The following is a 22,991-nucleotide window of genomic DNA, read 5'->3' on the forward strand; positions in this document are numbered from 1 at the left end:
CACACAGATATCTGACAGATTTTTGAAGCGAATTTATCAAGACCGATATTCCTTACATCAACATTGAGTGCTGGCTAATGCTTTTGCCGCACCTTTCATTGTCCGTACAATAGCAGTTGGCATGGATTTCAGGCATAATTCCTGGCACATATTATAGTAAATAAACCAGACTGCATGAGGACCTGTTCCCTCCTGTTAACATCCCACTCTTTTAGTGAAAAGTGGCGAGAGGCACACAGTACACTATTGTATACCAGAAAGGTGGTATACATGCTGGAACAACCCCCGTCCCATGTAAGATTGTTTCTATTTTAGGTTTATTGTATTGTTACATGAAAGGCTATTGTCATGTCTTATTAGACAGGAGGAGTGACAAAAGATAAAAATAAAGCTAAAGCAATATCTGCACTTGTAGTTGTACAGTTTGAGCAGGATGAATTACAGTAGAATAAAAGAATTGGTAATGATTATATCATAATTCTGATTCTAAAATCAATACGATTTTTCCTTGGAATAATCTTCAAATCATAGAACAGTTGGTCATTACTTATTAAATGTCTGCTAAAATAACCACATTATGTCTAAGGCATCCTTTAAGACATTTTTGCATCATACAGGATGGCCCCAGTTATTGACCCCATCTGTCCCAGCCAATTTAAGAATAAGTCAGTAAGGAGAAGAAAAATCTAGATCACATAGACCCCTACCTGTTAGTGGTGGAAGCAGAAGGGCTAGCAAATATCCTAAGAGCAGCATTGTTCGCTTTGTATAGTCCAGGCCACTAAATGTATTGAATTGTCCTCCTTTGTGAGAGTCCTCCTGCTGCCCCATATGCAGTTTGTTTTACTTCTTTCGATACCCTAAGATTATCTTCATACATTTGCCTTCAGTGCTTCCCTGGGAATTCACATTTGTAGCTGCGAAGTGTCTTCCTTGGCCTTAGTTTTCAGCCAGACGCAGCCCAGAGTTTACAGGAAATGCATATGAAATCCAAACCTACACACTCCCAACTACACACTACATAGGGCGGGTCCTCCAAGTGCTTCCTTATTACCTCTAAGGTGCTTGCAGGTAAAGCCTGAACAAAAGCTACTGACAGCTGCTGTGTGGCTGCAGTGTAAAGCCTGGGGCAGGTCATTGCCACTTCAACAGATGAACTGTTGTCTTAATGTAGCAGAAACATAGTGTGTTCAGAGACCATGAGAAAGCAAACACGTATGTACATTTGTGATATGTTATCAACTTGATACATACAAATTGACCGCTCTCATTTGTGTGATTTTTTCCCCCCCCAGAATTTGCCAGGGGAAGGAATGTACTGCATTCTTAGGGTGTGTTCACACGGACAGGATCTGAAGCAGATTTGGTGGTGCTGTTTTGAAGTTGCCAATTTGCTTTGAATTTGCAACTTCAAATCTGCGCCATCAAATTTGCTGCAGATCCTGTACATGTGAACACACCCTTAGGCTGGGTTCACACTATGTATATTTCAGTCAGTATTGTGGTCCTCATATTGCAACCAAAACCAGGAGTGGATTAAAAACACAAAAAGAATCTGTTCACACAATGTTGAAATTGAGTGGATGGCCGCCATATAACAGTAAATAACTGCCATTATTTCAATATAACAGCCGTTGTTTTAAAATAACAGCAAATATTTGCCATTAAATGGCGGCCATCCACTCAATTTCACCATTGTGTGAACAGATCCTTTCTGTGTTTTTAATCCACTCCTGGTTTTGGTTGCAATATGAGGACCACAATACTGACTGAAATATACGTAGTTTGAACCCAGCATTATAGTAAGAATAACAGCAGGTAGATGTTAGCTAGAAGTCATTTTAGAAATATAAATTGCTATACCTACAATGCATTTTTATTTGTGTTTTTTTTTCCCCACATTTTGGGTTTTTACAGGAGAATATTGTGTACATGATCACTTATAAATATAATATACAGTCATAATCATCTACTCAGCTATTGGTGTGTTCAGAGGCTATTTGGACATTAGCATTTCAAAGGCCTTGAATCCAGGTAGGAGGCTGTAACCAGCTGGTCAACATTCTCCGTTCCCCCGCTGTACAGTAGGAGGAATGGAAAATGTTGACCAACTGGTCTCTGGGGTCACTTTCTACCCTGTGGCCCTGGAATAAACACTTAAGAACAGGTATAACGTACGTGTGTGTAGATAGATAGATATATAGCAATATACGTAACTATAATAACATCCTAGTACACTGTGTATGTGTACTTGTAGATATTCTAGTTGTTAGTATGTGTTAGTATAAATCTATATGCTGTTAATGCATACTGTACGTTTCTATATGTACATGTACTAATGTACTAATCAGCTGCTGTATTTGGCTTTGATCCAGGATCTTGATATATAATATATTGTTATTAGACACATGTACCAGACAGTAGGAACTGAGGCTGCTGTGTATGGTTGTGATCTCTATGTAATGTTCTGTATTTGTATATAATGTATAGTGCTTTGGCATCTTTGTTATTTGTAAAGTAGTCATATCTATCTATCTAAGGGTTCTATGTTACTCATGTGGTGTGTTTGACGGATCAGAGGGTGTATATACAATGTACAGTATAAGGGTGCCTTCACACCTACCGGATTCACAGCGGATCTCACTTCTGCGGATTCGAAGCGAGAACCGCTGCGGATCCGGTATCAATTCATCCCTATGATAGCACATATTCGCAGCGGGATTAACATCCCGCTGTGAATATGTGCTTTAACTCCCTGGTGCCTGCAGCCCCTCCGTCGCATCCCCGGCCACATCCCCCCATCAGCCCACCCCCAGCCCGCCCCTGCCCGCATCCTGCCACCGAGAGCATACAGTACCTGCTCGGCGGCGCGGCTGCAGTGAGGCTCCCGGCTCCACTCCCGCTCAGATCAGCTGAGCGGGACCGGAGCCGGGAGTCTCACTGCAGCCGCGCCACCGAGCAGGTAATGTATGCTCGCGGCGGCGGGCCGGAGATGGGCTGATGGGGGGATGTGGCCGGGATGGGGGGGATGTGCCACCGCCGGGGATGGGGGATGCGACGGCGGGGCTGTGGGCACCAGGGAGTTAAAGCCCATATTCACAGCAGGATGTTAATCCCGCTGCGAATATGTGCTATCATAGGGATGAATTGATACCGGATCCGCAGCGGTTCTCGCTTCGAATCTGCAGAAGTGAGATCCGCTGTGAATCCGGTAGGTGTGAAGGCACCCTAACACAGAGTTATGGTGCGTTTACACAGAGAGATTTATCTGACAGATTTTGAAGCCAAAACCAGAAATGGATTTAAGAAGAGGAGAAATCTCTGTCTTTCCTTTATGACCTGTTCTCTGTTTATAGTCTGTTCCTGGCTTTGGCCTAAAAAAATCTGTCAGATAAATCTCTTAGTGTGTATATACACCATAAGCAACCTGTATGGGAAACAAAAGTGCCAGGATAAGTGTGGGCCAAAAACACTAAGGGGGAGATTTATCAAACTGGTGTAAAGTAGAATTGTCTTAGCTGCCCCTAGCAACCAATCAGATTCCACCATTCAGATGCTTTGAAAAATGAAAGGTGGAATCTGATTGGTTGCTAGGGGCAACTAAGACAATTCTACTTTACACTAGTTTAATAAATATCCCTCTAAATCTTTTTATCAGGGGTGGGTTTTTGTTTTTTGGCTTACTAACAGTTTTTCCAGAACACTGTGCGATGGGGGTGCCCGCTGGGGGTAGTAGTAGTTAGTTAGTGGTAGGTAGGACCCGGGTAGCCACCTGCCAGATGTTAGGTCACGGTTATGGCATGAGGGGAGGTGGCTTACCCACGGGAACCTGACCATGCGGGGCCCCAACAATTCTTTGTTGTCCTTAGTCGAGGCACCAATAACTAGACAAATGCCAGGGTTCAGAAACAATGGTGGTTGTACGTTTATTAATACGGTGGTTGTCAATAGCAACAGTCTCTCTGGATAAAACCAGGATTGGGGAAAACTTAAGTACAACTGAGAGGAATGGATGATGCTGCATAGGCCGTGGTGTGGTAGCATTACTATTAACCCCTAGACGACCCAGGACGTAGAGTTACGTCATGGGAGTCTGTCCCCAGACGACCCTGGACGTAACTCTACGTCCTGGGTGTTTCTCCCGCTACGAAGCGCGTTCCGGAGCGGAGCGCACTTCATAGGAGGTGGGGGCCGGCTGCAATGAGCAGCCGGGACCTCACCGGTAATGACACGCTGCAGCGATCGCGCTACTGCGTGCCACTAACCCCTTAAACGCCACGATCGCGGCGCGACCGCAGCGTTTAAGTATAAGTGACAGGGGGAGTCCCCTGTCACTTACCGATCGGGACCCCCGCAGTGTGACTGCGGGGGTCCCGATCGTTGAAACGGACCGCCGGAGGTCTCTCACCTGCCTCCGTGCGGTCCGATCGGCGATCTGCTGTACTGAGCCTGCACAGGAAGGCTCAATGAGCATATCGCCGATAACACTGATCAATGCTATGCCTATGGCATAGCAATCATCAGTGTAGAAATCAAACTAGTGTATGTAAAAGTCCCCCAAAGGGACTTCAAATGTGTAAAAAAATAAAAGTTAAAAACACTATTACACTACCCCGAAGCCCCTCCCCCAATAAAAGTTTAAATCACCACCCTTTCCTATTATTTAAATAAAACATATAAAAATAAATAAATAAACATATAATATACCGTAGCGTGCTTAATTGTCCGATCTATTAAAATATAACAAGTGTCATTGTGATCAGTGAACGACGTACACGAAAAGAGGGAAAAAAGAGGCTGGGGGTGCAGAGGGAGAGGCTGGGGGGGGGTGCAGGAGGATAGGCAGGGGGGAGAGGTTGGGGGTGCAGGAGGAGAGGCCGGGGGGAGAGGCTGGGGGGTGCAGAGGGAGAAGCTGGGGGGTTGCTAGGGGAGAGGCAGGGGGGTGTAGGAGGAGAGACTGGGGGTGCAGAGGGAGAGGCTGGGGGGATGCTGGGGGAGAGGCTGAGGGATGCAGAGGGAGAGGCTGGGGGGATGCAGAGGGAGAGGCTGGGGGGATGCAGAGGGAGAGGCTGGGGGGATGCAGAGGGAGAGGCTGGGGGGATGCAGAGGGAGAGGCTGGGGGGATGCAGAGGGAGAGGCTGAGGGGTGCAGAGGGAGAGCCTGGGGGGTGCTGGGGGAAAGACTGGGGGGGGGGGGCTGGGGGGGGTGCAGAGGGAGAGGCTGGGGGGGGGTGCAGAGGGAGAGGCTGGGGGGGTGCTGGGGGAGAGGCTGGGGGGGTGCTGGGGGAGAGACTGGGGGGATGCTAGGGGAGAGGCTGGGGGGATGCTGGGGGGTGCTAGGGGAGACACCGGGGGGGTGCTGGGGGTGCAGGAGGAGAGGCTGGGGGGTGTAGGAGGAGAGGCTGGGGGATGCAGAGGGAGAGGCTGGGGGGTGCTAGGGGAGAGGCTGGGGGGCTTCTGGGGGAGAGGCTGGGGGTACAAGAGGAGAGGCTGGGGGGTGCAAGAGGAGAAGCTGGGGGTGCAGGGGGAGAGGCTGGGGGTGCAGGGGAGAGGCTGGGGGGTGTCGGAGGAGAGGCAGGAGGGAGAGGCTGGGGGTGCATGGCGGGAGGCTGGAGGGGTGCCGAGAGAGAGGCTGGGGGCTGCTAGGCGAGAGGCTGGGGGGCTGCTGGGGAAGAGGCTGGGGGGCTGCTGGGGGAGAGGCTGGGGGGGTGGGTGCTGGGGGAGAGGCTGGGGGGTGCAAGAGGTGAGGCTGGGTGGTGCAGGGGGAGAGGCTGGGGGGGTGCAGGGGGAGAGGCTGGGGGGGTGCAGGAGGAGAGGCAGGGGGGAGAGGCTGGGGGTGCAGGGGGAGAGGCTGGGGGGTGCAGAGGGAGAAGCTGGGGGGTTGCTAGGGGAGAGGCTGGGGGGGTGCAGGAGGAGAGGCGTGGGGTGTAGGAGGAGAGACTCGGGGTGCAGAGGGAGAGGCTGGGGGGATGCTGGGGGAGAGGCTGGGGGGGTGCAGAGGGAGAGGCTGGGGGGGTGCAGAGGGAGAGGCTGGGGGGGTGCAGAGGGAGAGGCTGGGGGGATGAAGAGGGAGAGGCTGGGGGGGTGCAGAGGGAGAGGCTGGGGGATGGTGGGGGAGAGGCTGGGGGAGAGGCTGGGGGGGGTGCTGGGGGAGAGGCTGGGGGGGGGTGCTGGGGGAGAGGCTGGGGGTATGCTGGGGGAGAGGCTGGGGGGATGCTGGGGGAGAGGCTTGGGGGATGCAGAGGGAGAGGCTGGGGGGTGCTGGGGGAGAGGCTGGGGGGATGCTGGTGGGATGCTGGGGGAGAGGCTGGGGGGATGCAGAGGGAGAGGCAGGGGGGTGCAGAGGGAGAGGCTGGGGGAGAGGCTGGGGGGATGCTGGGGAAGAGGCTGGGGGGATGCAGAGGGAGAGGCTGGGGGGTGCAGAGGGAGAGGCTGGGGGGGTGCTGGGGGAGAGACTGGGGGGATGCTGGTGGGATGCTGGGGGAGAGGCTGGGGGGATGCTGGGGGAGAGGCTGGGGGGGATACTGGGGGAAGAGGCAGCAGCCGGGGAGCAGAGGCAGGTGAGGTAGTCCAGGTTCGGTGAGCTATCACAGGACGGAAGCTCACAGCTGCAGCCCCGTGGTGCATGAACTTCTCTCCTGTTCGGCGCGATGACGTCACGTGCGTCACTGCCGAGCGGAGAGAAGGACTGCGGGGCTGAAGCTGTGAGCTTCAGGCCTGTGATAGAGGCAGTGTGTGCCCGCCGGAAGCTCACCAGAAGCTGCACATCCCCCGAACAGCACCCTCTCCCGGGGCGGGGCGGACTAGGCACCCGTGGTCCGGTGCCTACGGGCGGCAGGGGAGGAAAAAATTTTTTTTTTGTAATAAAAAAAAATATTGTTCCCTGCGGGTGCCGTGCCCCGCAGGGCGCCACCCTAGGCACCGGACCACGGGTGCATAGTGGCAAATACGGCCCTGCAACAGCTGCAGAGCCACAGATTTGGAAACTGTAATGGACTAGGCCCTCTGAGCCAACTTCACTTGCAGCACCCGGTGGCTGAGCGGGCCTCTCGGGTGCTGCAAGTGGTCCTGTAACTGCAGGCACTCCTGATGAGTGCTTTCAGTTAAAAGCTGTGTTGTGATGACAGAGCAAGGAGCCATTGGCTCCCCACTCTGTCAACCACCCTTCCTCAGTGGTCCGGTGCACAAGTGAAGAGTGCGCTTGCAGAGCAAGGAGAGAAGACTCTGGAGAGAAAGGAAAGAAGACTGCAGAGTACAAGCCAGGTGAGTATGGCTTTTTTAAAATTCTTTTATTACATTGCTACATGGGGGGAGGGGATAACTACCAGGGGAGATGCCTACATTCAGGGATGCTATCCACTGAGGGGCAAATGCTATTTAAGGGGGAGGGTAAACTAACTAACAGGGCAATCACCCACAGTGGGATGCCTATTATTTTGGGGGATATTACATACTGCGAGGGTACTAACTACCAGGAGAGTTTACATACAGCGTACACCTACTGGGGGGAAGGGCGAAGTGCTCGCTATTAGGAAGATGCCAATGTAGGGAATACTACTTACTGGGGGGGGGGGGGGGCATTTAACTACAGTTAGCTACCTGGCTAACAACCTGGCATGGGGATAGGCCATATGAAGGATACTTCCTAGTGGGGGGCCTACCTATAAAGAGAGAAGAGGCATAACTGTACTATAGATGCACAAAGTGACTTTACTATATGAGGGTACACAGGGGGCAATACAGATGTGGGGGATGACAATGTGCATGAGTGAGGAGTAGACATGAGCAAATTTACAGTACAAGCGAAGCGAATTGCTTTGTTAGCTTGGCCATCAGTTTATCTGCCAATTGCCTTGGAAGTCCATGCTGCTCCTCTCTGGGTGCTGGGAAAAGCTAGAGCTAGTCCTAGAAGAAGTTTCTTAGGACTGGATGCAGCTTTTCCAGGCACCTGGAGTGGAGCAGCACGGAGTGGCATGAACTTCAAAACCAACAGGCTGACAAGCAGATTGCCAAACTAACAAAGCGATTTGCTTCGTTTGTACTGTAAATTCGCTTATCGCTAGTGAGGAGCCTTAAATGTTTGTCTGGCAGATTCTACAGGCACAAGTCATGAAGAAAAGTGAACTTCTCCATTTCAGAGAAGAAGCCCCCTGTGAGTCCCTAAATGTAACTGTACTGTAATCACTAATCTGGACAGCTGGTATCAACTGTGTTTCTCTGAAAATAAGAGAGTGTCTTATATTCATTTTTGCTCCAAAATATGCGCTATGTCTTATTTTTTCCATGAAGAATTCACAAAACAAAATGAACAAAAAAATTTACATTTATTATATACTGTACAGTAGTTGTCATCACAAACCAGCATAACCAGACATAACCTTGGTTGCGAAGAGTGACGGCCGGGGTCTTACGTTCGGGTGATGCCTTCTTTTCAGGGGGATGCCTTAGTTTAAGCTATTCTGTAAATCCTTCACTATGGCTTATTTTTAAAGGATGTCTTATTTTTGGGAAAACAGGGTACCTCTCTATTGCAACTGTATGAGGTGATATTGGTCATTCTGTAGGGGAGTGGTGGCATTAGTGGTAATATTTCTCCCTAGTTAGCTAGGGATTATTGGTATTATTGGTCTTGGTATACTGAATTTAGTCAGTAACTATATGGTGGTAGTAGTAGTGGTCATGGGGTATTTGTAATATTTGCCCCTTGTATACTGGTAATATTGGTCTTGTTTTACTTGATTTGATCAGTGACCAGTATTACAGTAATATGTATGGTTACAATATTTGCTCCGGTGTTATTTGGTAGCTGTATCACTATTGTATTTAAAGGCAAACTATCAGCCGGCTAGAAGTATCTATTTATCACACATAATCCCTCTCTTTGTTAGCCCTCCGCCCAGTAGATAGCATATGTTAAGCATCTCTCCTTGTATTCTCCCAGTAGATAGTGCCTCCCATGGTAGGCATCTCCCCTAGCATCCTACACCTCAAGTACATAGTGCCCCCCATGGTAGGCATTTCCCTTGGTAGTATAACAGCTCAGGAGGCCAATTGTAGGAGCGAAGTAGCAGCAATAGTCTGAACACAGCAGAGATCAAACAGGTGAGTATAGTATTTTTTAAATGACCATAACAGACTGTATTTATTTAATTTTAGATAACACAGACAATCCCTTTAAGGGGTCATGGTTGCATAATTATTTAGATTAAATATTACCATCATATTGTTACTGACCAAATCCAGTTTTCTGAGACCAGTACCAATAATATCAGCATACAAGCTGTAAAAATTACTGCTTTTGCAATGTCCCAGAGCAGGTGTGCCAATGACGTCTTTAGCTCATGTGTAAGTCGGTACTACCCTCTGTCTGTGCTCTTGATGTCACTGATTATTACATTGTCTATGTACACAGTTGAAGGAGATTTACTAGAAGGTTTAACTGTTATTCCAATTTACTGTATGTTTTACCCATGTCGATATTTGTAAGTTGATTGAGACCAATCCATGTCGACGGTACCTCATGCAGGGCCCTCCCCTATCTTCCAGCCTATGAAAGCCCCTATTTTGTGTCACATGGTGACTTTCCCCCTATCATTGAGCTCCCTAAAGGGGTGGTGGAACACAAGGGCAGTAGTGTTTGTCTAGTAAATTGCCAGAGAGTGTGTTCCTGCTGCAGTACCTCCCAGGACCTGGCCTAGAGGCCAGGACCCATGTGCGGGGACTTTCATCTAGAGACTATACGTTTAGTTCAAGTTTTCCTCAGCCCTAAACTTTAGGCTAGTGCAGGGGTAGGGAACTTGGCTCTACAGCTGTTGAAAAACTACAATTTCCATCATGCCTGGACAGCCAAAGCTTTAACACCCACTGCTGAGCAGTGATTAATCAGACGCTCCATGACATTACAGCTGGAGGAGCTGAAGGAGGCCGGTGGCTGTAAAATATAGTTAGGGAAGCGCTATAGGGGCACGGGAAGTGGTAAGTATACTCTCTTTATTATGTTCCCACACACCCCTGACTGCCTGAGATTTGTTAGTTTTATGGGACTTTTTAAGTGGTACACTATGTTGTTTGCAGTGACTAACAAGTTACTAGCAGTGAGCAAGCATCACTAGTCACATACACAGCTCTGTGCAGTCGGTATAGTAATGTGAAAGGTTTATATCTGAAGTATATACTGTAGGGTGGGACCCCTAGAATCAAATTCCCTGGTGGGCCCAAGGTACCCCAGTCATTCACAGGCAACCAATTAGGCCCTGCCATTGCTAATAGGCACACAGACATGACAGACGTGGAGCTCTCTCATTCTAACTTTGCTGGATGACATATTCTCTAAGAGAGATCAAAGTTTTCTTTAATGCTAGCTGATACAGAGGGATGTCTACTATTAGTTACAGCCAGCACCTGTTGGTGTTGTTGCAGACGCTGCTCCTGTGCCCACATTGTCACCATAGACCTGTGGTGTATGCCACCCACAGAAAGGGGAGATGACCCAAGGATGGTGTAACTACTGTGTAGGTGCCGGAGTCCTGTTACCATAAATAAAATCTTCTTTACTTCGGGAATACTTAATGCAGTAGCTGATAATAGACTTCTGACTTGACTAGACACAATCTGCGTTAAGAGCTTTTGGAGCAGAAGAGCTGTGCTGACTTGGTTGTGAGCTGAGAAGTAGAGTGAGTGTAGAGCAGTAGAGAGGAGTTTGTGCTGAGCGTTCAGGGTAGTAGAGCGGAGTGCTGAGAGTCCCAACCCAGAGTAGAAGTGTGCTCTGCTGGAATTTTAGAAGAAAAAGAAGTAGAATACTGAAGAATACTTAAGAATAGAAGTCCACTTGTGCCCATGTTTCGACCTTTGTTGTCGCTTTACCACCAGTTGTTCTACAGTGTGGGGTGGCCTGTGCTCCTAGGGTGACACAAACCCCAGAGCTTGTTACCTGATTTGAGCAAGGTGGCCAAGTTTACCTGGTTACACCTGCGCTGAAAGATAGAGTACATAGGCTTGTTGCAACTTTGCTCTATCCGGGTCAGTTCCTTTTGTTTCAGGACACTGTCCTGCACTGTTACAAATGTTCATGGCATGGGTTGGGGTGATCTATGACTTGTCCTCTCCTGAGTAGTTTAGCACTGCATAATAGGGATAAGTGTTGCTTTGAAGAAAAAAAGTGTCTCTGTGCTTCCCATACATCTGTCCACTACCACACATTAGACTAATAATAATAATAATAATTTTTATTTATATAGCGCCAACAGATTCCGCAGCACTTTACAATTCTGGGGTGCATACATAGACAAAAAATAGACATTACAGAGATATACATATAATTACCCATACATGAAGAGTGAGGTCCCTGCTCGCATGCATAAGCTTACACACTATCAGGAGGGGGTGCGAAACAAAATGGCAGAGGGGCAAAGTGCATCATTGTTCTTATGGTCCGGCCATCTTTATAAATAAGGCAGTGCAGGTAAGGGTGGGTAAACCTGTCACCAGCCAATGCCTGTCTGCTACAGGTCTAAGTGCTTAAATGCTTGGCGTGTGTGTATGTATGTGTCTGTGTGTGTGTGCGCGCGTGGTGGAGGTGTGTGTGTGTGTGTGGGGGGGGGGGGTTTGAGGGTAGCAGTCAAATTAGGGAACCTGGTAAGCCTGCTTGAACAGATGTGTTTTGAGGGCACGTTTGAAGTTTTGTGTATTGGTGGTGAGTCTGACAGTCTTGGGTAATGCATTCCATAGAACTGGTGCAGCTCGGGTGAAGTCCTGGAGACGGGAGTGAGAGGTGCGGATCAAGGTGGATGTTAGTCGTAAGTCATTAGAGGAGCATAAGGCACGAGTAGGACGGTAGACAGAGATGAGGAAGGAGATATAGGGAGGTTCAGCACTGTGGAGAGCTTTATGGGTGAGCAGGAGGACTTTGTATTGTATCCTGTGTTTAATAGGGAGCCAATGTAGTGACTGGCAGAGGGGGAGGCATCGGTATAGCGGCTGGACATGAAGATGAGCCTGGCCGCTGTATTGAGAATGGACTGGAGAGAGGAGAGTTTAGAGGAAGGAAGGCAGATTAGTAAGGAATTGCAGTAGTCAAGACGGGAATGGATCAGAGCGGCAATAAGAGTTTTAGCAGATTCAACAGTAAGGAAGGGACGGATTTTAGAGATGTTTTTTAGATGCAGGTTACAGGAACGTAAAAGAGATTTAATATGAGGAGTGAAGGAGAGATCCGAGTCAAACATAACCCCAAGGCAGCGGACTTGCTAAGCAAGGGTTATGGTTGCACCACAGACAGAGATGGAGATGTCAGGTGGGGGGCGGTTAGCAGAGGGAGGGAATACAAGAAGCTCAGTCTTAGCAAGGTTTAGTTTTAGGAATAGGGAGGACATATCGTTAGAGACGGCAGACAGACAGTTACTGGTGTTCTTTAGAAGAGCGGGGGTGATATCATGGGAGGAGGTATATAGCTGGGTATCATCAGCATAGAGATGGTACTGAAAACCAAACTTGCTGATGATTTGTCCGATGGGTAAATTGTAAAGTGAGAAAAGGAGAGGGCCCAGGACCGATCCCTGAGGAACCCCGACTGTAAGGGGAAGAGAAGATGACGTGGAGCCAGAAAGTGATACACTAAAGGAGCGGTCAGAGAGGAGGAAAACCAGGAAAGAGCAGAGTCCTTGAGGCCGATAGAGCGGAGGGTGGAGAGGAGGAGCTGGTGGTCTACAGTGTCAAAAGCTGCAGATAGATCCAGGAGAATGAGCAGAGAATAGTCACCTTTAAATTTGGCGGAGAGAAGATAATTAGAGACTTTAGCAAGGGCAGTTTTGGTAGAGTGGTGAGGACGGAAACCGGACTGAAGGGGGTCAAGGAGAGAGTTGTCAGAGAGGTAGCGGGTTAGGCGGGAATAGACCAGGCGTTCCAGTTTGGAGATAAAAGGAAGATTAGAGACAGGTCGATAGTAGGCCGCACAGGATGGATCTAGGGAGGGTTTTCTCAGTAATGGAGTGATAATTGAATGTTTGAAAGCCGAGGAGAAGATGCCAGAGGAGAGGGAGAGGTTGAAGATTTTAGTAAGGTAAGTAGTGACAACAGGAGAAAGAGACTGGACAAGGTGTGAGGGAATAGGGTCACTAGGGCAGGTGGTGGGACAAGAGGAGGAGAGGAGTCTGGAGACTTCCTCCTCTGTTACAGGTTCAGGTACTGAGAGGGAAGAGGAGGAAATACAAGAGGGAATGGGATCAACACTACTTGGGGACATGGAGGTGATCTCCTGATGGATAGTATCTATCTTTTCCTTGAAGTAGGATGCTAGGTCTTCAGTACAGAGGTTAGTTACGAGTGTCTGAACTTTGGGTTTGAGGAGGGAGTTGAGGGTATCAAAGAGACGTTTTGGGTTATGGGATAGAGAAGAGATGAGAGAGGTAAAGTAATATTGTTTAGCAGAATGAAGAGCGGAGTAGTAGCTTCTAAGCACAAGTGGGGGGACTACAGGTGGGGGGACCTGGCAGAGCCAGTGCCCAGCTGGACTACAGCAGGGACCGTCTTGTTGTGCGTCCTCTCTCTACCAAGACTTGACTAAGACTTCCTAACACTTCCTCTCCCCCATGTAACAACTTCCTACAGGGTATGTAATACCTCCTGTGAAAAGTGGAGAAGAAAGTGCAGAGAAAAAAAGGAGAATAGAGATAGGTGGAGAACAGAAAAAAGCTCTTATTGGTGCGCAGATTACCAACAAGCAATAACCCCTTGTCCACTACAGCTGTGCAATATACAAGTTTATATACAAATAGTGGCGACATCTAGTGGTAAAACTTAGGTACAACTTCATTGCCACTTTTACTTTGAGTACAGGCTTTTGCAAGGGGTGTATAGACCAGTAACATCCGTGGTAGGACACCACAGACCTAGTGATCATGTGATAGACATGCAGTGTCCCAGAGCGGATATCCACTGCTTAAAGCAGCATATGTAGGTATATCCCTGTCCAGGGTACCTCATGCAGGGCCCTCCCCTCACTCCTAGCCTGTCAGAGGCCTTGTTTTATGTCACAATGTGTGTTTCTTCCCATCTTAGGGCTTTCTAGGGGTATAAGAGTTAAAACTAGTAGTCAGTGTCTAGTTTGAGGTGGAGTTGGAGAGTAGACTAGTGTCATTCAAGAGAGTGAGGTAGTTTAATTTATTGTATGAAAAAAATTCCAGAGCTAGCCATGCTGGGCTAGAAAACACTTAGTGAGGCTACAAGAGAGAGAGAGGGGAAAAGATGCAGGAGGTATTCTAAACCAGTAAGCAATCAGCTGAGCACACTTAAGCCAAGAACCCTGCTGCCAGCACTAGGATTCTTAAAGGGATTGGCCACTTTATAGTAAAATAGGTCAGTACAAAGTATTAGTAAGTGTACTCACTGTATATACTGACAGAAGCTCTCTGTGTACCTCATAGAGCTAAAATCAGACTCCCCTTCTCCAGGCTGGGCTGCCCTGCTCTGTTTTGTTTCAGTCCATAAAATGGCTGACATGATGGAGCATGTGACCATGCCCTGTCCCCTGTTTCCTTCATAGACACATACAGGCTCAGTGGTGGACACTGGGGGCTGGGGCATGGTCACATGCTCCTCCATGTAAGTAATCTTATGGACCAAAACACCACAGAGCAGAGCAGCACAGCCTGGAGGAGGGGAGTCTGATATTAGCTCTTTGAGGTACACAGAGAGCTTCTGTCAGTATATACAGTGAGTACACTTACTAATACTGTACACTGAACTATTTTACTTTAAAGTGGCCAACCCCTTTAAGGGGTCACCTGGATGGCTAACTTACCCAGAACTAGGGTCTATGTTCCTGATCATGTGTCACTCCGTGCCCACAAGACAACAAAAGTCTGAGGCTGCAGTGCAGCTGAAGGTACAAGGACCCAGCTGAGTTTCTTTACAGTAAGCAGGGACGTAAAGGAGGAGTCCGGCTAAACTTTTTATAAAAGTATTGTATTGCCCCCCAAAAGTTAAACACATCACCAATATACACTTATTACAGGAAATGCTTATAAAGTGCTTTTTTCCCTGCTCGTACTATTGCATCAAGACTTTACTTCCTGGATAAAATGGTGTTCAGACTGGTGGCTGCTGGAGAGGATGCTGGCAGAGCGATCCTCAGTGTCCCTGTATCCCTCAGTGTCCCCCTGCCATCATCCTCTCCAACAGCCACAGCCTGCACAGCTCTGGGAGTCGGGTTGTGACATCACCATTTTATCCAGGAAGTGAAGCCTTGATGCAGTTGTAAGTGCAGGGAAAAAAAGCGCTTTATAAGCATTTTCCGTAATAAATGTGTATTGGTGATTTGTATAACTTTTGGGGGGCTGTACAATACTTTAACAAAAATTTTCACCCGACTTATCCATTAATAGACAGAGGCGACAGTAGGCAGCAATCTATGAGGATCGTTGCTTAGTGTCTAACTCCAAAAGAGGTGGTGATGCAGATTTGACTTTTTGGCACAATGGAAAGGAAGTATTCAAGGCATACTTCTTGCCCAGCCCATGCTACAGCTATGGAGCAGAAGCTTTTTGATTTTATATAGTTAAATCTTTTATATATTATATATATATTGCACCACTACCTAATGCATGACCTAAGAAGGTAAGTGGTAATGCAATACATCACCACTAAATTCCTTAAACTCCATATGCTATAAGTAAGTGGGTAGCAAATCCACAGCGGATACAGTTTGTGTGAACATATCCTAACACAGCATCTTAAGAAATCAAATCTGGGCTGTGATTTCTATGGGCAACAAAGTTTTTCTTTTACACAGCATTAATCAATCAACCCTTTTTGTTTTGAATAGTTTTTTTTTGTTTTTTGTTTTTTTAAACAATGTTGCTTTTTGTTACTTTTTTTCTTGTCCCTCCTTTTCACAAAATTCTCTGGTATAGCCTATCATTTTAAAGGAGAACAAATAAAATAAAATAATAATAGTAATAATAATAATAATAATAATAATATAATATGTGGTCATGAGTTGGTTAAGAAATACTTACAAAACCTGAAGCTGCAAATTGGTGCCATCTACTGGTTATTATACACAACTACACTTTGTTCTGTTCATAACAAAAGTTTATTGTTATTAAAGGGATTCTAAACATTTTCAGAAACAGCTGCCAGTCCTGCATGTGGTTGCAGGAAAATCATTACGCTCTCCAAATAGAGATCACCAACAGATGGGCAGGTCAAATGTCACTTTTTGCAGGTAGACTATAGATCATTTAGTCAATTACTGTTCACACACAGAGTTCACAGCAGATTTCACAATGCGATACTACGTACCATTACAGTCTGTGGCCCTACATTCTCACAGCAGATTTACCTTCCGCTGCAAGAATGTAGCGACTGTCTTGGTTAATAATTATTTAACTGCTGTGGGGTTAAAAAATAATAGGCAGCCAATCCTTACCTGCCCGCAATCCCCTGGTGTGCTCCTACTTTAGTCTTCGGGTCCCACCATCAGGTAAGGATCAGGTGCTTATGATTTTTTAAACAAGGGCATCACTACATTCTTGAATAAAAATCTGTTGCGAGAATGTAAAACCATAGACCATTTTTACCCCACGAGCCATAACTTTTCTATTGGTTTCTTTTTTATGGCAATCACATTGCGCTGATATAAAGCAAGTTTGCAATTTACATTAATTATTATGATTATCATGGAAAACACAGCACTTCCTATGTTTGGACGCACTGAGACGTGACTCTCTGTAATGGCCAGTTTTTATTAGTTTAGTCTTTTAGCCTTTCTTGAAGCTGCCTTCTAGAGACTGGACCTGGATTTCAGGTTGTTATAGCTTTGTTTTATAGCATGATAACTGAAAAAAAGATGAATGTACAGTTGTGCTTAAATGTTTACATACCCCAGCAAAATTTTAACTTCCTTGTCCTTTTTGTGTGATAACACAAAAACTTTTTCCACTCAAGGTTACTGATTGGCTGAAGCCATTTATTGTCAAATTACTGTGTTCTTGCTTTTTAAATCATGATGACAACCAAAAACGTCCAAATGACCCTGATCAAAAGTTTTCATACCCCAGTTCTTAATACCGTGTATTGCCCCTCTAACATCAATGACAGCTTGAAGTCTTTTCTGGGAGTTGTGGATGAGAGTTTTTATTTTCTCAGATAGTAAAGCTGTCCATGTCTTGGCAAAAAGCCTCCAGTTCCTGTAAATTTCTGGGCCGTCTTGCATGAACTGAATACTTGAGATCTCCCCTGAGTGTCTCAATGATACTGAGGTCAGGAGACTGAGATAGCAATTCTAGAACCTTCACTTCGTACTGATATCCAAGGAATTGATAATGCCAATCAGCAGTGTTCAAACTGTGATTAACAAATGGAAAACCAAATCATGCTCAGGTAGAGCAACAAAAATTTCAGCCACAACTGCCAGGAAAATTGTTTAGGCTATGTTCACACTACGTATCTTTACGGCCGTAGTTCGTACGCAGCCGTAAATGTGCGGCTGAAAGTACGGCCGTGGGAAAAATAGACATGCGGCCGGATTGCGAACATGCGGGCGAACCGCGAACATACGCCCATAGTAGAGTTATGCTTCCCTAGCTTGTTTCAAAGCGATCTGACACAGGTCATTTACTTGGAAATCTTCGCCCAGCCCAATAAAACACACAGAACCTTTTGGATCTAAAAATCACGTTCAATTTGGCTGAAATAAGTACTCCGTATGGGACCGCATAGAAATCCACAGCCGTGAGTTGGAACATTTCCGTCCTCAAACAATGGTCTTGTTCATTTTTCACGGCGCCGTATACGATCCGGCTGTAAGCTCATACGTAGTGTGCACTGTGCGGCCGTATATCGTATACTTTCAAGCGAACGCATCAACCTCAAAACTACGTGCGTATATTCGCGGTTCGCACTACGGCGGGAAAGATACGCAGTGTGAACATAGCCTTAAGATGCAAAGAAAAACCCACAAATCACATCAGCTGAAATACAGGACTCTCTGAAAACTAGCGGTGTGGCTGTTTCAAGATGGACAATAAGGAGGCAATTGAAGAAAAATTGGCTGCATTACTGCACAAATGCCATAAAGTATCTCGCCTACAATACGCAAAACAGCACAGAGAAAAGCCTCAGAACTTCTGGAACAAGGTCATTGGAGTGATGAGGCCAAAATCCAAATTTTGGCCACAGCCAAGAGGTGTCAACAAGGGCTATGATGAAAGCAACACCATTCCTTCTATAAAGCACTGAGGTGGATAACTGATGTTTTGAGGGGGTTTGAGCTACAACGGCACAGGAAACTTGGTGAAAGTTGAAGGAAAGATAAATGCAGCACATTATCAGCAAATACTGAAGGCAAATTTGTACTCCTCATCCCAGAAGCTGTACATGGGACGTCCTTGGACGTTCCAGCATGACAACAAACCAAAACTCTAGGCCAAGTCGACCTATCATTGCCTACAAAAAAACAAAGTGAAGGCTCTGGAATGGCCATCAAAGTCTCCTGACCTCAATATCATTGAGCCACTCAATCTCAAGCGTGCAGTTCATGCAAGACAGCTCAGGAAATTACAAGAACTGGAGGCTTTTTGGCAAGAAGAATGGGCAGCTTTACCATCTGAGAAAATAAAGAGCCTCATCCACAACTATCACAAAAGACTTCAAATTGTCATTGATGTTGGAGGGTGCAATACACGATACGGTATTAAGAACAGGGGTAAGTAAACTTTTGATTAGGGTAAATTTGGATGTTTTTGGTTGTCATTATCCTTTATATTTTCACAAGGATAGAACAGCAACGGGACAGGGAAGCCAGTGCCACGGTCCTTTTTTTGAATCGCCACCCACTTCCCTTATATGGTGCCTTTCTATTCCTGGGCACCGATCAGGGGTGAAGGACTGAAGGTGGGCGGAACCGCCCTAAGTGGGAGGCAACCCCCACCTCTCTATGATGCGGCTCCATTGATTATAATGGAATTGCGTCATAGAGGAGCGGGGGTTTCCTCCCACTGGGGGCAGGTTGGCCTGCCTCCAGTGCTTCCCCCCCAGCTGGTGCCTGGGAAAAGAAAGGTACCATATGCGGGAACCAGGTCACGGTTCAAAAAAAGGACCAAGGCTTCCCTGTGCCGACGCCGTTCTATCCTCGTGAAAATCTTAAAGCGAATGTACTGCTGGTACATTTGCTTTAAAAAGAGGAAACACAGTAATTTTGACAAAAATGGCTTTACCCAACCACTAACCATGAGTGGAAAAAAAGTCTTTATGCTATCATTCATATTCTCTGAAAAAAGGACAAGAAAGCAAAAATTCTGTATGTAAACCTTTGAGCACAACTGTGGGTGTGTGTATGTGTATACATTTTTACTTTAAGCCCTCATTGTAACCCCCTTAAGCCATGATGACATAGCATAACATCAAAATGGGTTAAGGGGTTAATGCCAAATTAAGGTTATTGAGTCAGCAGAGCACTTTACGTGATTTGTCCTGAGTTGCTTTGGGTCCTACAGCTTTAAGTCACAGCTAATTCTGAAAAATCTAGAAGGGTAGACATTTTGTTGCAGCAGTGGCATCCTATTACAGTACCATGCTGAAATTCTGTGAGTTTTGTAGACTGACCCAGTCTATCACAAATGTTTGTAAAGGCAGACTGCATTGGTAGGTGTGGTGTCCCATCACGGGTGTTGTGTTTCACACCTGTCGCAAAAGCCCTTTTACTCAAAGCTGAGTGGTGATTAAGGTAGTTTATTATTTCACCACTGGATGTCAGTGTTTTTTATGTATGCTCTTTTCTATTGCACAACTGAAGTACGCAAAGGGTTACTGCTCCTTATGTATTATGTAATTTTATTGACCAATGGAGATACTCTTCTTTTCTAGCCTATGCTTTCTCTTCTTTCCTTTGCACACATTCTTCTCTACCACTCACAGGGTCTTTTACACATCCCTGTAGGAAATAGTCAATTTTTGGGAGGAAGTGTAGCATCAGTCTTACACAGATTCTCTTGGGAGGAGAACACACAAAGCAGAAGTCCCTGCTGTAGCTAAGCCAGGGCCTGGCTTTGCTATGACCCCTGTCCGGGACAGTCCAGTTCTGTTAGTGAGTTGGTCAGAGATACATGCGTATGTAGCAGGCAGAGACACTCAGTTTCCTTAGTCTATCAACTATTTCTACTATGCAGTACTAGATACTACAAGGAGGACAAGTCAGGGATAAACCCAGCCCACGCTGAGAACCACTCTACAAAGTGCAGGGCAATATCCTGAAAACACTGAGGAACTAGCCTGGATAAGACAAAGCTACCAGAGGGTCTACGTATCCTATTTCACAATGCAGGTGACACCGGGGGAACCTCAGACACTTAGCTTTACTCAGGTAACCACAGCTGGGGCTTGAATCACCCTAGTAGAAGGAGTACCTCGACACTGTAGGGCAGAAGGTAGTCACTCTACTCTAAACTCTCAAAAGTACAGCTACAACGACCTCTTTCATTCAAGTATCTCCACAGCACAGATCCAGTGAAGCACTAAAGTCTGTATCAAGATTATGTCTACTGACGGAGTGTTTATATTGTTCAGAGACTGTACAGTAAAGCTGTTCTATTTATTTCACTGGGACTCATCATTCCATCTGAACCAGCACCTATACACATCAGCTGCACACCTTGGGTTAATCTTCCCCTTTCTGTGGGTGGCGGAAGTCCGGATAGTCCAGATGGGTCAATTGCCACTCAGGACAACCTTGACAAGAGCCCAAGAGACCCATCACAGCCAGGCAGGTCACTGACCATTTCAGGGGAGTACAGCCAGCCACAACACAAAAACAGGTATCACACCTGTGTCCTGAACTAGCACTGGCGTCACGACAACCACCATAACTGGCTGATCTGTACAGCGGCACATCAACACACACAGTGTCACAAGTGTGTCAGCCACCACATAGGTTCTTGATTTGATACACCTGTGGCAATGGGACTAAAAAAAACATCTGAAGTTATTGATTAAGGCGGCATTCATACGTCCCATAAATTACAGGCCCTACAGACGGGGAAGCCCTTTCATGGACTATTTTCCCGCCCAGCATGACGTGTCAATATCTGCCAGGAGTGGGGAAACTGTTTGAATCTCTGCGGCACTGTAGAGCAATATCATGCCAGGCAGGGAAGCAGTGCATGGCAGGGCTTCCCCGTCCGTAGGGCTCGTAATTTATGGGACGTGAGAGTGCAGCCTTGGAGGTGTATCCCCAATACTTTGTCCTTGTAGACTAGTTTTACTCCTTTAAGACTCTTTAGTGATTTGTAATCTTAATAAACTAATTCATCACATAGAGATTTCTAATGACATTGTAGCAGATATTACTGTACATGGTCTGCACTTCTCTCAGGAGTCTCTATGAAGATTTCCATGGCAACTAAAAGCAACTGAAGGACATTTTTGGAAGGCGAATAGTGATGCCCGATAGCTACACATAATAGAGTTATTTTGTAAATTAAACAGTAGTCATTGGACATTAATTATGGATGAAAACATTGTGGTGGAGTGTTATCCTAATGTAGTGATAATACAAAGCTGGTGTCGGACATGGTCTGTGATTTCTGCATAAACTGTGTACCAAAGAGGAGAATAACATTGGTTGATCTGCTCCTGACCAGGGTAGAGGCACTACAGCTTGCACTTACTTCAGTGGCCCAAGAAAAATAAGAGACCCAGATATACTTGTAGGATGCTACAATGGAGCTATAAAGGTTCACTTATAGAATTGAACTATCCTACTTAATAGGTAATGATGTGCAAACTGGACATCCAATATGGTTATCTTTATTTAAAGAAAAAGTCCAGGGATTGCTAAAAGCCTGCAGGGGGAGAGGGGAAATTGATGACAAGTAGGAACTTACCTCTCCTCGTTCCTGCAGTGAGCAGCGGGAGTGGCCATGGGATCCCCTCCAGAAGCCATTTTACCCCCGAGTTGTGATACCATCACAACTTGGTGGGGGGGATGCATGTCCCGGCTGCTGAACTGGCTGAACTTAGCAAATCAGGGACTGACTGCCTAAGCGGCCAGTCCATCAGGCAGGTTGTGACGTGGACATTCCAGAGATCATGGATCCCAGCAGGGGCACAATGAGAGGTAAGTGCCTACTTGCCATCAATTTTCCCCCCTCCCCCTGCAGGCTGATAGCTTTTAGCAATCACTGGGCTTCTACTGCACTGGCTATTCTTACCTCTCTGCACTGCTTCAGTGTCCTTTTACATCATCTTTAGTCCCTGGCTGGATAATCCTACCTCCACTTCTGAGACAGACTTGTCTGGCATCCCACTCAGCCAATAACTGGCCGTGACGCTGAGCTGTCTCAGTCAGTGATTGGCTGAGCGGCAGTCACTGCCAGATGAGTCCATCTTGGAAGCGGAGGTGGGATCGTTCAGCTGGGGACAAAAGATGACATAGGTGGACACTGGGAGAGTGCAGAGGGGTAAGAATAGGTTGTTTATGTTCTGCGCCCTGGCAGCAACATATTAAAAGTAAATTCTGGGCAGAATACCCCTTTAGGTGTAAATGTATTCACCAAAGTTAGTTTTTCACCCCCACCCTCATAGTGTTTGGGGAGAAGGTTTGATAACCTGTCTGCTACATGGGGCATAACTATTATAAGATTATGTGGATGTACTGTATATCTGAGGAAGGAAAGTGTTCCCAAAAAGCCTGCATTATTTTACAATAAATCTTATTTATAGTTTTATATTTACATCCTGGCCTTTTTTTCCCTTTAGGGGGGGGGGGGGGGGCAGCGCTGGTTCACAGAGAAGGACTAATGCTATAGATGCTGGAGCATGATGTTCTGGCAGATTCTGCAGAGAAGATTTGTGGCATGAGCTGGATGGAAAAGAAAAAAAAAATGCATAGGGAGCGTCTCTAATCAGAGAAAACGTCACTTGTGAGTCACTAGATATAAGTCACTGTCGTCATTAGTCTACAGAGCCTATGTAGAGATGGTCACTGTATAGGGGAAT

General features: G+C 46.5%; 1 protein-coding gene across 1 annotated transcript in view; it reads right to left on the bottom strand.

Annotated features, from left to right (window-relative positions):
* CDCP1 (CUB domain containing protein 1) overlaps positions 1 to 968 on the bottom strand; it is a 53,702-nt gene extending 52,734 nt beyond the window's left edge. The window contains exon 1 of the mRNA XM_069958381.1: positions 708 to 968. Coding sequence (XP_069814482.1) covers positions 708 to 831 — 124 coding nt within the window. The 5' untranslated portion in view covers positions 832 to 968. The remainder of the gene's footprint in view (positions 1 to 707) is intronic.
* Between the last annotated feature and the right edge of the window lie 22,023 nt (positions 969 to 22,991).

Source organism: Dendropsophus ebraccatus, chromosome 2, assembly GCF_027789765.1.
Source record: "Dendropsophus ebraccatus isolate aDenEbr1 chromosome 2, aDenEbr1.pat, whole genome shotgun sequence".
NCBI lineage: Eukaryota > Metazoa > Chordata > Amphibia > Anura > Hylidae > Dendropsophus > Dendropsophus ebraccatus.